General features: G+C 43.5%; 1 protein-coding gene across 2 annotated transcripts in view; it reads right to left on the bottom strand.

Moving 5' to 3' along the window:
• Positions 1-16,182, bottom strand: part of Slc10a7 (solute carrier family 10 member 7) — a 210,100-nt gene that overhangs the window by 37,800 nt on the left and 156,118 nt on the right. For both annotated transcript variants that reach the window (XM_021645308.2, XM_021645309.2), the window contains one exon: positions 3,201-3,284. In XM_021645308.2, coding sequence (XP_021500983.1) covers positions 3,201-3,284 — 84 coding nt within the window. The remainder of the gene's footprint in view (positions 1-3,200; positions 3,285-16,182) is intronic.

The raw sequence follows: 16,182 nt of genomic DNA, 5'->3' as shown, positions 1-16,182 counted from the left end.
GTTGTATTTTCTGCAGTTTTAAGTGCCAAGTTCACTATGAGTGTGGCAAGAGAACGTTCAAGAAATAAACAGTTCACAAACCGTGAATAAATTTGATTATAGCTTATTATTGCAATTACACTGTATTATGGTTGCCGTTAATCTTTTGCTGGGCTAACTTACAACTTAAGCTTCACATATGTCAGTGTGTGCGTATCTGTGTGTGCAGAATAAAGCCCCTGTTGGGCTCACTTCCCTCTGGAAGCCTGGTGTCAGGCTTCCACCAGGCTGTCCCCACTGGGGATGACGCGGAACACTGTGCTCCCTCAGTCGAAACTCTCGGTGGATAACAGCCGAATCCGCTTCCCTCTGCTCAAGGAGTGAGTCAAGTGACTGTGCGTAGGGAAGAGTCTTGGCAGAGAGCTGACCAGCTGGTATCGGTGCGGGAGCACAACCTCCACGGTTGTGGGGATGTAGAGGGTGAATATTACAGACTCGTCAACAATGGTTGGGGTTCCTTTAAAGTGGATCTTATTTAATAATTGGCTCACTAAAATATTGATGGGGAAGGAGAGTTTTCAGACCTTTTGGCATTATCTGATGGAGTTCGTTATCTAGAGTCGGAAATGTACTGTGTAGAGTAAGAGCAGGGCTGCTGCCCGGTGTTATGGACCATGAATTCTGGATTAACCATGCATAAGGTATCATGGGTAAGAAGATGGACCTAGTTCGAACATGACATCATTAAAAACAAATAAGTCCCCTCTCTGCAACAGATTAGAATACATGAATCCAATTCCCAAAGTAAATGTGTCCATCTCTCTCACCCCCACCCCCAATAAGTAAATAAAAATGAATGGGTTGGAGCTTGGAAGCCAAAGCCATCTTAAAACCAAGGCAAATCTCCAATCATCCATCAACATTATGATCAGTAATTTGATTTGGTTAACCTACCAGTCTCCTCAAAACCTCGTTACAAGGCATTCCGTCTTATGGTAGTGTAGGATGCCTTCACTACGGCAAGAAGCAAGGGTCCCTCAGTCAGAACCCTCTTAGTCCAAACACATCTACGGGTCAGTGCTGGATACTCAATCTTGAGGAAAACAGCTACAAGTTGGGAACTGGATGAGCCCACGAGGGCAGGGAACAACCCTGGAGGGAATCAGAATGCTGGGAGATTTCCAGTCTCAGTGTGGTGTCTGCCCATGTTCCCTCAGCCAAGCATTCTACATCTTTCCAGCTCCACAGAGACTTGCCACCTTGCTTAAAATTCAATTGTTGGAGCAGCTGTTTGCACTGTGCAGTAAGAAAGGCGATGGGGGAAGAGCTGCTGATGTAACAGATGTGGTCTGGCCACAAGCTTCAGAAAGTACCATCCCTCAGTTCAGCAACGCCTTTTGTCACAGTCAGACCGTTCTATCTGCATACAGACCTACGTGTCAGAAGAGGGCATCAGATCAGATTATAGACGGTTGTGAGCTGGGATGGTGTGGTTGCCGGGAATTGAACTCAAGACCTCTGAAAGCATACAGTGCTCTTAACCACTGAGCCATCTCTCCAGCCCTCCCCCCACCATGCTCTCTTAAAAATTTGTGTCATCTAAAAGTTCTCCAGACTTTAGCTTTAGTGACAGTTTTAGTAACCCTATAGAACCCAAAGCTTTGCTAGAAAGACCAGCATATCCTGAGACTTTTCATGAGAAAATCCTCAGCAACAAAGACAAATCAGCATGAGGTGGGAAGAGGCTCCAGGTGGGATGGCCAGGTCTATCTTTGTTTAGAACTTATACTAAATTAATTTGTCCTCAGTGCTCAGAGAAACTTAGGCATTAAAAATTAAGTGACAAATCCTCATTAGCTTGTTTGCTTTTCCCAGTAGAGAAGGGGGAAGAATTTCCCACAGGAAGGCTTTCATTTTATTGTCTCATCTTTAATATTTTGATTTTTGTTATTTTAAATTAAGTAGCAGGCAAGGCTATGGGAAAATTAAACTTGACTGCATTTCCAATAAGCTGAGTTTCACATCAATTGTAATATGACTTCAATTTAGTAACCAGTAAAAGTGACACATCCCAGGTGAAAAACGTTGACGGACAAAGATAACTTGGAAGGGCAATATTCATCATTTTGGTTTTCTTAATCTTTCTGGTCAATGTATTTCCTTACTTCTTCTTTCTACTCTGTCTTCACATTTATAAATTGAGTTTGGAGTGAGAATATATGATAGATAATTCTTCATGTTAAGCCTGAGTTTTAAAATTTATGTTTCTTCATGGTGGGTTTGGGTTCTTTAGTGCTCACCTTTTATTGCAATGAACTGATGTATTTTCATAAAGGTTTGTCTCTTTATTAACGTCCTGGTGAATGGATGTAAGATGGGTTGTGTTAAAGCCAATGTTTATACTTTTCTCTTAAAACGTTTGATTAACTATTGATCAGGTTTAAAATAATAGTAACATACTTTGAAAAAGGTATAAATAATAAATTGGAATAATAAACATCCATTAGTTATCACTCATCTAAAAGTGACAAAAAGCATCAGTTTGGGAAAATTCCTTCCTCTTACTTCATTCCAGCCTTAGACTGATGCTACAGACATCTTTCTGGGGTTACCACCCGCAAGGGGATCCCAACAACCTGCATGAGGTAGAAAAAGCTCATCACAGGCTGAGTCAGGGTTTGCTCTCGGTTTGCTACGAGAACCCAGGTCAACGTACAGCCTGCAACCAGGCTGTGCACGACCCTGAATCCCTGGCTCGCCTTCTCTCGACAACCAGGGTAAATTATTAACTTCCCTGTGGCTCATCTCTGAAAAGGATATGACAACAGTTACAGTCACATAACTGAGAAACTGACTGGGTCAAAGATGCGTTAGAAACAGCCTGTGTGAGGGGAGTGATTCTCCTTCTGAATTCTGGTCCTGGGTTGGTGATGTGTCTATCACCGTTGAAAGCATATTCCATCCCACACGACAATGTACCCTACCACACAACTATGTAAAGCAAAAGAAGGACTGAAAACATTTCATAGCCAATTCAACTTTGTACGTGTTTGGGGTTCTTGTGTAGAAAACCAGCAAGGAAGTGGTTTAATGTTAACTGAAAGTTCAAAGATGAAAATGTGTATTTTCAGTCTTCTTTTTTCCTTCTCTGTCTTCATGCGCCCTGACCTAAGAATTCACAATATGACCTGTCCAGAAAAGAACAGCTAGACGGCCCTTACCTGTCCGATAATGAGAGGAACCACAACTGTCATGAACAGCTGAGAGAAAATGGATGTAAAAGGCACAGACGAGGATGAGCCAAGCTGCAGAACAGGAGAACAGGAGTTAGACTGACTGTAAAGCAGGGATGAAATACTGCTGTAAGTCAATACTACAATGAGGAATTTTCATTTCTATGGATTTCTTTCACAAACCAAAAATCTAGTAGTAATCAACAAAGAACGAGTGAGTTACCTCTGACTTTCTACATTTAACATAAATAGGTTATTGTTTCAACATGTAATTCTAGTGGAAAAATAAGATTGAGAAAAAACTGAAGTTACATAATCATCTTAAATTACTTTTTTATTAACACAAAGTTGGCTGGTAGAGTTATTACACATATAAACCACAACATTTCACCTATAGTCATAACTTCTGTGATTATTGCATCCATTTGTAGATCCCTAGAATAATAAACAAACATGCCTTATTCTTTTATCAGGACAATAGTTTTATTGATGCAAATAAAATACTTTCTAGCTTTTAAGTCAAAGACAAATGAATCTTAGATCCTTTACAATTCTTCATTACATAAGTTCTAGCAAACGAGAAATCCTAAAACATAACTTCTTTTTCCTCTTTTCATCTCTCTGTGTGTGACATGTGTGTGCATGTGTCGGAAAGCGGCTGTATATGTACCACAACATGTGTGTGTAGGTCAGAGGACAGCCTCAGACACTGGTCCTGGCTTTCCACTTTGTCTGAGGTAGGCTCTTTCACTGCTGTGGACATCAGGGTAGCCGGCCCACACACTGCAGCCATTCTCCTACCTCAGCCTGGCATTCACTGTAGGACGACAGGCATGCTCTACACTATGTTCAGCCTTTGTAAGGTTCTGGGTATCTGAACTCATGGCCTCAAATGCTTGTGTGGCAAGTATTTACCTCCTGAGACATTTCTCCATTTCAATACACCTGTTTTAAAATTTGTATGCCCCACCAAGGATGATAAGCCCTACTCTTCTTGCGTTTTTAATTCTTTCTTTGCTAACACTTGCCATTTTAGTCTCACAGAGATCCTATATACTGAAGCCTTGGTGTTTTTCTATGTACACAGTCACATTATCATCAACTATTAAGAATCAGTTTCCCTGTAAACTTTCTCACCCTCTTCCTGGTATTCAAACCTCTCTGGATCAGTGATGGCCTGGTTCATTGGTGTTCATATTTTTCTTCAGTCCTTTCTGTAACTAAGTTCTCCCAAGCCCCATCCTCTCCCTTGCCCCTATAATTTGTTTTACATCCTTCTCTAGATTGAACCTCAAATTTCTTATTTACTTGTTGAGTCGGTGTTAAAAATGTCTCTCGGAAAATAATTTTGTGAATCAACCATGGCAGGACTATTAGAATTACACCTGACTTTTCAAATTACACCCAGCTGTTCAATGGAGAGTCTAAAAGCCAGAAGGGCACGAACAGATTTTCTACATATTCTAAGCGACCACAGATGCCAGCCTAAACTACTATACCCAGCAAAATTTCAATCACAATATATGAAGAAAGACATTCCACAATAAAATCAAATTTAGGTGTATCTCTCTATAAATCCAGCTCAGACAGCACAATTATGAAAAATTTAACCTGAAAATGTTAACCACATCCAAGAAAACACAAGGAATAATATCAGACCAGCAAATCAAAAGAAGGAGGAAACTCCCACATCCCACGACAAAATAACAGACACTGCTCATTGACAGCTCTCAACATCACAGTTTCAATTTTCTAATAAAAGGACACAAACCAACAAACGCGATGCAAAAACAGAACCCACTCTCCTGCAGCATCCAAGAAACACATCTTAACATCAAGGATAGATATCATTTCAGAATAAAAGGATGGAAAAAATATTCCAAGCGAATAGATTCAAGAAACCAGCCGGTATAGCCATTTTAATATCCAACAAAACAGACTTCAAACCAAAACTAATCAGAGATAGGAAAAGGACGATACATATTTGTCAAAGAAAAAAATTCACCATGAGGATATTGAAATTCTATGTATTTCTGCACCAGACACAAGGGCACCCAAGTTCGTAAAAGAAACACTCCCATGGCTAAGATGCATACCGACCGTCACACACCGACTGTGACTTCAGCACTCTACTCTTGCCATCCGGCATTAGGCGAGTCGTCCAGGCAAAGCTAAACAGAAACACTGGCGCTAACTGACATCATAAACCAACAGACTGAACAGAACACTTCATCCAAGCACAAAAGAGCGTACCTTCTTCCTCAGCGGCTGCGGCACTTTCTAAAACTGACCACATACTTGGACACAAAGCAAGTTTCAACAGGTTCAAGAAAATTGAAATAACATACTGCATCCTTTCTGACCAGAGTGGATTAAAGCTGAGTATCAGTAACAACAGAAACAATAGAAAACTACAAACCCCTGGAAACTGAACAGCTCACTACTGAGTGAAAAACGGATTAAGAAAAAATTAAGAAAGAAATAAAAAACTTTTAAGAATTGAATGAAAATAGAACATATTCAAGTTTATTGGACAAAATGAAAGCAGTTCTAAGAGCACAAAGTGCCTACATTAAAAAAAACAAAACAAAACTTGGAGAGATTTCACACTAGCAACTAAATGGCACACACGAGAGCACTACAACAAAAGGAAGAAAGAATGCCTCAAAGGAGGAGAGGACAAGAAATAACCAGACTCAGGGCTGAAATCAGTAAGACAGAAACAACGAAAACAGTGCAAAGAATCAATCTCAAAGAGCTGGTTCTTTGAGAAAATAATTAAGAGTGACAAACCCACAGCCAAATTAACTAAGAGGCAGAGAGAAACTATCCAAGTTAACAAAATTATAGATGAAAGGGGGGAAGTTAACAACAGACACCAAGGAAATCCAGAGAAATATAAAAACACACTTTAAAAGTTTGTGTTCCACCTAACTGGAAAACCTAGCAGAAATGTTTAATTTTTTGATATATCACCTACCAAAGTTAAATCAAGATCAGATAAACAAATTAAACAGACCTATAACTCCTAGAAGCAACAATTAAGTTTCCCAACCCAAAAGAGCATGGAGCCAGATGGTTTTAGTGCAGAATTCTTCCAGAAGAATTAATGTCAGTATTCCTCAAATTATTTCACAAACTAGAAATACAAGGAACATTGACAATTCATTTTAAGAGGCCAAAGTTACCCTGATTCTTAAACCACACAAAGACCCAACAAAGAATTACAGACCAATTTCCCCCATGAACATAGATGCAAAAGTTCTCAGTAAAGCACTTGCAAACTGAATAGAAGAACACATGAAAAACCAAAGCACCCACCAATGCCAGGCAGGCTTCATCCCAGATGTGCAGGGATGGTGTAACTGAGAAATGCAGTCCACCAAATAAAAACATTTAGGAAGGGCCTTTGACAAAATCCAAAAGTATGGAAAAAAATAGGGAAAAAGAGACAGACCTCCACAGAATAAAGGTAATTTACAGCAAGCCCATAGCAAACATCAACCTAAATGGAAACTCAAAGCAATTTCACTAACATCTACTTTCAATAATTAAAAAAAAAAGTAAATAAAAGTCTTTTCATCACTCTGGTAAATTTCATGAAATTCTTCTACAACCCTTAGTCCCAATCTTTATAAATTCACAATGCCAAGATTGTGTGTCCCACCCATCAGGGGACCTACTCTTCCCCCCCTCCTCGAGACAGGGTTTCTCTGTGTAGCCTTGGCTATCCTGGACTTGCTTTGTAGACCAGGCTGGCTTTGAACTCCCGGCGATCCGCATGCCTCTGCCTCCCAAGTGCAGGGATTGCAGGTGTGTGCCTCCAGGGTGTGGCCGACCTATGCTTATTTAATACCGGTTTCAGCCCTGAGCACTGTCTCTTGATTTAACTGTCTCCCAAACTGTGACCTCTAGCCCCTTTCTCACACAACTGACGTAAAGGAAAGCAATGCAGAGAGAGAGTCAAACAGAAGAGGTGAGGCTGTGGAAGATCTGTGCACCACATCTCTGGTCTACCAACATGGAATAGCAGGCACTGTTCTTTATGTAAAATGAAAATAGTAGGGTATCAATTGCACTCTCCTTATATCAAAGATGTCCCCGAAGCACGGAGTGCTCAACAAATACAGCTGCCCCACACACAGTAACCCTAACCTTCTTCCTGATGCAATGGTTGAAAGCAGAAAGAAAATAGGTACAGGGTGAACGTCCAATAATAACGTTTGCGATGCTTTATCCACAAGGCTGAGGGTGTCTGGAGAGAGGCAGCAGGTTCTGGTTCCAACTGCTGGGTAACACCAGCCCCTGCCTGAAACCTCGGGGCTCAGCTCCCACACTCCTGGCTCCTCTTTCCACGCAACTTTATTCATATTTAGAAATGTTTATGTGCTAGGGATATGCGGTGTTCTCCTAGCTGGTTTAGTCACCATATTCCCTCTGTAAGCTCACAGAAATAAACTCATTTCAATAACTTTTTAAAATATCATGTATTGTCACTTCTTCCTTCTCTAGCCCACTGGATAGTTACTATTTAGAACTCCACATCAGCAGCAGGCAGGAGAACACAGCAGTGGTTGGGAAGGAAGCTATCCAGAGTCCCCAGGGTCCATTTGTCCTTTACAACACCTGAGACCTTTGAACTACTTGATTGGAAACACAGGTTACAGTGACCCTCCTCCAAGATCCTGTCAGATGAGCAATGAGACCAAGCTATCCAGGGATGTAATTAACTGGGTTCCAAAAGGCACAGGAAGGGAGGCAGGGATGCTGGCTCCGAAAGGGAAGAGATCTGAGTGTCGGACGGAGGCTGATTTGAAATAAGTCCTTTCTTTTGACTTAGCCAAAGACCTACTACGCGGTCAGTGTGAAACTCAAAGGCGCCCTTGCAGGGTTTTCATGCTCTGCAGTGCTTCTGGCATCCGGGAGAAAGGACACCGGGCAGCTGGCACAGCTCAGCACATTAGAACACGGAGAGAAAAGCACAAGTTCCAACCACTCTGCGCAGGCCTGATCTCTGCTGCTGGAATAATTGCTTCATTGAACGGGAATCCTAATGTAGAAAAAAGGACTCTGGACATGATGGACAGCTTCCTCTACCAATGGGCTTAGTGGAAACCCCAGTAATCAGCAGGACAAGCCTGCATGCTCAGGACCAAGCACCTGGCCTGGGTTTCACAGAGACACCACATCTCCTGCTGCCATGTTTTAAGATACAGCACATGAAACGTACAATGCAGTTACTTGATCCTTGCAGAAATATTGTACCTTAAAGGAGAAAACTCACAAATAGGTTGGCTTTGAGGCTTTAATAGCTTATACTGAAAAAAAAAAAAAAAAAAAAACAAACAAACATACATGAAACTCAACATATGAGACCTTAAGTCTTTTATGTTCAGTCACTCCTTTAGGGAACGAAGAAGGCCGAGAGAGAGAGAGAGAGAGAGAGAGAGAGAGAGAGAGAGAGAGAGAGAGAGAGAATGTGATTAGTGGAAAGGGTGTAAACACATTACTCTCGTATAACTCTCAAAAATAAATAAAAAGAGAGAAAAGATGAGGTTTGTGAGCTGGCTTGCCAGTCACCTAATATCCATGAACTTTTCCCTCTGGAACGTCTGTCACCCTCCTCCCGCTGACACCTGGATGCAGTTTAAATCTTATTTCTCAGAAATTCTTTCCAGAACTCCTTCCAAATGCTGAATTCCTCCCCTGTCTTTTGTGGCCAACAGTTCCACTGTGCCTCTAGAATCCCGAACTCATTTCCAGATCTGTCTTTTCAGGGAGAGAACATACTTCAGGAGGTCTGCACACTGGCTTGCTCCTGGTTTACAACTAGGGAAATGCCTTTAAAATTATATATTTATTCACTTTACGTCCCGACTGCAGCCCCTCTCCTCCAAGTCCCCCCCTCACACGCTCCTCCCCCACTCTCCTGTCTTCTTCCCCACAGAGAGAGAAGGGGAAGTTCCCCATGGCTCACAAGCCACCCTGGCACTCTGAGTCTGCAGGACGGGGTGCGTCCTCTCCCACTGAGGCCAGACGAGGCTGCCCAGTTAGGGGAACATGATCCAAAGGGAGGCATCAGAGTCAGAGAGGGCCTCCCTGCTCCAGCTGTCAGGGTCTCACGCAGACCAAGCTGCACATCTGCTACGCATGTGCAGGGGGCCTAGGGCCAGTCCAGGCACTTACCACATCAGAAACAGCAAGAGGCCTAGTTAGACCAGGCTGCTTGGCCCAGACATCTGAGAGACACAGATGGGCCTTGGTGGGACTAATGTGCCTCCTGAGGCTCCTGGTGCTGCCACAGCATGAGCTGGGTTCACGCCTTGAGAATCACGAATCTAATATGCGCCAGGCGCTCAAGAAATGTGTCCATTCTTGACTGCATAGAACACACAGGCCTGACATGGTTTCTTTTCACTCGCCTAACGTGACATGGTCTTAGGTACCACACAGACCCAAGAAAGGATCAGTCCAGCCCCCCTCTGCGCTCAGCCATCTCCCACAATTACTGAGGCAACACTGACTGTAGACTTCTGTGTGAAGGTCGCTGGACTAAATGTTTAATATGTGGTAGAGAGCTTGACTCTCACAGAAACCCCGTGAAGCGAGCCTAACTACTAATCCCACCTCAGGGACTAACAGCTGGACAAACTGGACATGCTCACTGCAGCTACAAAGTGACGGAGGGAGGACTGGATCCCAGAGGTGCAGCTGCGAGGCCTGCCATTCCCCTCCACAGTGACTCCAGAAGGTTCAGAAGGTAGGCACGGTGACAGGAGTGGAGGCCAAAGCTGGGTTCTCCTTGTCCTGCTGGTGTGTGGGAGGGGGTGGGGAGTGACTGAGCCACGGGACAAACCAAGCCATCTGACTGACGTTTCTCAGCCATCTCAACAACGGTACATAATTAGTGCCAAGTTGACTCCTAAGAGGGATGTTAATTTGGCACACACAGTGGATACCCCAGGGCTTTAGGGCTTCATTTTGGCAGAGCAAGATTCAGTGGAAGCATGGTTGACTGCGACCAACATTGACTTTAACAGCGATTTTGCTTGGAGAGTGAAACATTCCTGGTTGAGGGCAGCCAGGCTCAGGAAGACAAATAAACGGCAGCTCGGATGGAGAGAGGCTGACTGGCTGCGGCCTCAGCCATCAACCCAACAGCAGGAAACAGAAGGAGCCATTTTGATCGTTCCTGAGAGGGAGCTGACCTGCAAACTGTCATTAGCGCACGGGGTCGTCACCTATTCCGTGGTGTGATTAGCCTTTTAGCTCCTATCGGGGGAAACCCATTAGCCGCAGGCATTGCTATTTGTGTCTCTTTTCTGCTATTAAAACGTTATTGTATTAAATAATTTACTCCTGGTGATTGGCCCTCACTTTCACTAGGAAAAACAGAAAGAGATATGTACAGTTGATATCGTAGAATGGCAAATGCCAGCCAAATGTATTTTCCTGGAAAAATCACTAAGAACTAGTTTGCGACATAGTGAAAGATTTACACGCACGCACGCACGCACGCACGCACGCACGCACGGGCACACCTGCTCCCTGCCCAATTTCTGCCTCAGCCTTGGGGGAGAAAGGGAGGAAGGCCTTGCTTACTCTTGGATCTAACCTTCTTACACGAAGAAACACCATGCTCCTTCCTGTTGTGAAGGCCAGCATTAGGGATGCCTTCCCAAACCTTCCTGACCCCTGCGCTTCCCATGAATGACAGATCAGCTTCTCATGGCCTGCCCTTCTCTCTGTCACTCTTGGCTCACAGAGGAGCATGCAGACAGAACTGATGCTGCCCTGAAGCTGAGTTTATGCGTATGCCAGGCGACAGATTCAACGTCCAAATGACTGGGATTTTTTCTTTTTTAAATCAAGGCGAGGAGTATGGCTGTTAGATTGTTAGACAGCCATACTGATTCAGTTGTTTACATCAAACTAAAATTGGGTTATTGCATAGAAAATAAGTTGAGTAGAGGAAATAATAATCTTTTATTTTACAGCTAAATGCATGACATTTATTTCTTCTCTGAGAAATAAAATAGGTTTAAAATATTTTTGAAAGATAGTATGTAAAGTATGGTTTCATTTTTATGTTGACTTACCTTTTTTCATCTTTATTGAGGTATAACTGACAAAATTATATATTCAAAGTACACAAGGTAATGAGTACGTATGTATGATGAGATGTGTCACAATCAGGCTATTTAACATACCCATCGCCCACATAGTTTCCCTTTTGTGTATCTGGTAAAGAATCTAAGATCCACTCTTTAAAGGAATTTTAATCACGAAATGATTTAACTAGAACCACCATGGTATGATTAGGTTCTGACACAGTTTTACTAATCTGTAAGCTGCGTCCAGTTTCCCACGCACCCCTGAACCCTGGCATTCATCATTCTAGTCTGGTTCTATGAGTTTGATGTTCTTAGATTTCCTCACATGAATAAGATCATGTGGTACTGGCCGATCTCCTATCTTCATTTACCATCTCTAGTGTTTATCAATGCAATATGCTACTTTATAGTATAAGATGAAAAGTTACTTCCAATTACTTTAATGGGTATGAGTTTTTAAAATTATTGTTGTTGTTATTATTTGGTAGTTCTGCACATTAACTTCAGGGCAAAATGAATACTGCACCATCAAGCTGCTCCCCATTCCGGATGGAAACCATGTGTACATCACAGGTTCTAGTTACTCAAAACATGTAGACTGTAAGTGAAATGCACCCTGCTAAACTGTAAAGTGTCCTCTCCTAGCCAAAGGGGAGGCTGAGGGCGAGAGGCAAGAGATCTTCAGAGATATTCAAGAACAAATGTGCCTCTCCACTTGCTGACCAAATAGTTCATGTTGTCGATCTTGAGCTTGGAACTGCTCTGGTGCAGTTCCCTGCTCCGCCCCCAGGGGCTGGGGCTGGAGCAGGACAAGTGACAGGCTTGACCAAAGCAGCTTCCTGAGTTCACTAGGTCAGGGAAGTCTAAGGCCAGGCCTTTAGAGGGGGTGTCACCGATGTCATCTCTAGAGTCATCTCTAGTGAAACTGCTTCCCAGAGGTGTGGCTACCCCTGTCTCCCTATTATAAGTCAGGAAGACGTGTGTGTCTGGGGGTGGGGCGGGACACACAGCATTTACAACAGGTTCCACAAAAGCCTGGGAGAACAACTTCTCTGTGACTAACACACACAGGAGAAGACAAGCTATCTCAGCTTCAAGGGAAGATCCGTCTTAAGGCATTTCTGAGTATGAGCCATCTCCGAGTGGCTCAAGGGGACAATCAAATGGCCGGTTCCTCTCCATGTGCTCTGTTATTGTCAAGGCTCTCTACATCCCATTCATGTGACAGTCGATTATACAACCATAACTGGGAATATAATATAGAAATAATGAGTACAACATATGACTTTAACAGAGGGTGCTGGCTAGGTTTATATCAACTTGGCACAAGTGATGGTCATGTGAAAGGGAACCTTGGCTGAGAAGATGCCTCCATAAGATCAGGCTGTAGACAAGCCTGTGAAACATTTTCTTCATTAGTGATTGCTGGGGGAGGGTCCAGCTCATTGTGGGTGGAGTCATTCCTGGGCTGGTGGTCCTGGGCTCTATAAGAAAGCAGACTGAGCAAGCCAGGAGCAAGTCAGCAAGCAGCACCCTCCTGTGGCCTCTGCATCAGCTCCTGCCTCCCGGTCCCTGCCCTGCTGGAGTTCCTGCTCTCACTTCCCTCAGTGATGGGCCGTCACCTAGAAGTGCAATAAATCCTTTCCTCCCCAAGCTGCTTTTGGTCCACAGTATTTCACCACAGCAAAGGCAGCCCCGACCAAGACAGCAGTATCAGCTGTTTCTGTTTACAGTTACAGGACGGAGAATTGAGATTTTATCACAGCTGGCCAATTAGCAGGAAGAGAATGATGGCTGTAGTGATGGAGGCTGCTCCGGACCCCTCCTTTCAATAAACTCCCATGAAATATAGTTGGGATCACAGAGATGGGTAAGTCACTTTTTTCTCTAAATTTCTTCCATATTCTTGTCTTCTGTTTACCCAAAATAAGTATTCAGCTCCTTCAAGGCAGTTAGTATGTTTTCTGTGTATGTAGACTATAAATGTTCAGAAAATAGTAATAGTGCTAAAGATGGTCTTAAAACTGCCTCTAAAGAGTCAGGCTTCCTAAGCATACCCAGAAGAACCTTTGACCCAGGCTAAACACACACTGCCCTGTCTTCTTTACCAGTTGTGCAATCTGGGTTCAGTTATGGAACATTCTGGAAGCTGTTTTCTCATCTAAAGTTGCGCCTGTCTGCCACATTCGCAAGGAGCCTGAGGCAAGAGATACTCAGTAAACATCACTCTGCCTTCCCCACCTCCTCAGTATAAAATGAGTATGGATTGTCAACGTGATATGATCTAGAACCACTGAAGACACAAGTCTGTGAGGGATCGTCTAAATCAGGCTAATTGAGGCCGGAAATCAGGGTCCCCCACAGTGCATGAAGAGGAGAAAGAAGCGACTTACAGGGACTCATCTTCCTCCGCTTCCTGAATGCACATGCAATCTGTCTCTTCCAGCCCTGGAACACAACAGGCTGTCTTTTTCAGCTGTGAGACAACAGAAACTTTCCCTTCCTTTCAGGCTTTGTCAGGTATTTCTTGTCATAGCAAAAAGTTAAGTTACTAAAACACTTGGAGAGACAAGGCGTCTGACACAGAGTTGTAAGAAAGCAGGACTACACGGGGTTAAGAACAGCTGAAAGGGACTCTAAGAGTAGAGGCAGATCAGTAAAGCCTAGTAGGTGAAACTGCATGCACTGTCTACGTATGAGTGTGTGAGTGTTCCATTGCCAGAGGGACTGATAAATAGCCATTCACTGGATGCAAAGCCAGACTGCTGACAAAGCAAGTCATATGAGAGGCTGGAATAGCACCCGGGCACAAGTCCCCACTCACTAATGCATCTACTACAGGGCTACCACGCAACATGCCATTTCAGGCTTGAAAGTTCTTGTCCAATCCTGTCTATTACACGCTGCTGGGCAACGAACACCACAATGGTCAACAGTATTAGGGACAGCCACCTCGAAGAAAGGAAAGACACAGTGACCGTGGACTTACACACGCAGACCGTGTGCTTGCACAGACCTGACGGAAGCAGAGAAGTCTCTGCTTACCTTCTCATGTTCTTCAAACATTCATTTGAGAAAACTGCCTTTGTTCTATGAACTACTTCCTGTTTAAAATATATTACTGATATTTGTGATACTAAAATTTCTGCCCTAACTTCTAATTATCTATGCATGTGTCCTATTTTTTTTCCTTTTAAACCATCAGCTCCGTGAGGCAAGGATCGATGTCTGATTGATCATTCCAGTGGCCACAGTGCACAGTTAGTCCTCAGACCCTGAGTAAAATAACATATAGTTCACTTCATAGTGAAGAACGTGTGACTTCTTTCCCCGGCCAGGGGGAGGGAGGACGGTTCGGGTTCGGCTGAGATGCTGCCCCTGATCGCTTACTGATCACCTGAGCTATTCAACTCAGCCGCTACTCAGCACTGCTGTTCTCCTTTCCAAAAGAATTTATAAGATAGTAGGCGCTGGAGATAAGGTAATGGATAAGGAAACTCTTGGCTGGGTGAAGTTGAAATCTACTGGACACTCACCACTTGTAACTTTGTTCTATGAAGAAAGTCTCTACAAGACTCACCAAGGCATCGGGCACCTGTGGTGTGGCCAACCACACTGACAGGCTCAACCCTCTTCACAGGTCACCCAGCTTCTGCCAGGTTGGTGGAGCCTAAGTCCTGGGAGCCCCCGCGCTGTGGAAGTTCTTGCTTGTTCCCCTCCCTCTTAAGCTGTCATCTATGACTCTACAATAGACTTCTCTCTAACGATGTGGACTATGTATTTCATTCTTTGAACTCTCGTGATAACCTTCCTCACATGTGTGCGTATATATGCACACTTACAGTAATTTGTTAAGTGGATGCAGATAGTAACGGAGAAAACTAGATGTCTCCAGTTGATTCTGTTTCTCTATAGAATCCCAATTCCGAACAATTAAGCATGGTAGTACAAGAAAGAGGAAATGTGTTTCTTTATGTTAAATACAAAATTTTTCTCTTAGAACGCCATTTAGCTAGAGCACTGATGAAGCTGAAGGAGGGAGGAATGGAGTTACCCAAGGGAGAGAAGGCAGGTGAGATGGAGAGAAGGTAGGTGGAGATGGCAGCAAATGTAGGGAGGGTGAGGGTGAGGATGGCCCAGGGCCGGGTACCACCCGCTGCGACCACCCGGCAATGCACTGTGCATTCCCCGCCTAATGGCCTCATGCTTTCTCTCTCCTCCACGCTGCAGTGTCTCCTGGATTTGCTTACTCTCCACCGCCAGCCTTATTTCCTACTTCTCAGAGGAAAAGTAAACAGAAAGACAATGCTCTAGAGTCCTTTCAACTGATTTTCTTGCATGTCTCTTCACAGGATTCATCACTATGGATGGGTTCTCTGATCAGCAGGCTGCACTCACTCCCTGTGAAGGAGCGCTCCTTCTCCTATTCACAGGAGAAGGCTCCAACAATTCATCTTCATTTTAGTTAAGTATCAAATTTCCCCTCTGTGACTAGATTGGTCCTTTTTATTAAAGATTTATTTATGTATCATGTATACAGTATTCTGTCTGCATGCAGGCCTGGGCTGGTGGCTGCCCACACAACTGGTTAAAACAGAAGAGGGCACCAGATCTCATTATATATGGTTATGAGCAACCATGTGGTTGCTGGGAATTGAACTCAGGAACTTTGGAAGAAAAGCCAGTGCTCTTAAGCTCTGAGCCATCTCTCCAGGCTCCTACATAAGTCTTCTTAATTCAAATATGTAACTAAATTTTTCAGTTTAGAACATCTTTTCTTGATTCTTTATTAACTTTGGCAATGTTTTTTGTATCCTTTATTAAAAAATTAAGCCCAATGTTATCAATTACTCTTA

The sequence above is a fragment of the Meriones unguiculatus genome, chromosome 10 (assembly GCF_030254825.1).
Source record: "Meriones unguiculatus strain TT.TT164.6M chromosome 10, Bangor_MerUng_6.1, whole genome shotgun sequence".
Classification (NCBI taxonomy): Eukaryota; Metazoa; Chordata; class Mammalia; order Rodentia; family Muridae; genus Meriones; species Meriones unguiculatus.
Note: the sequence above shows the minus strand (reverse complement) of the source record. Positions and strands in the feature narration are given on the sequence as shown.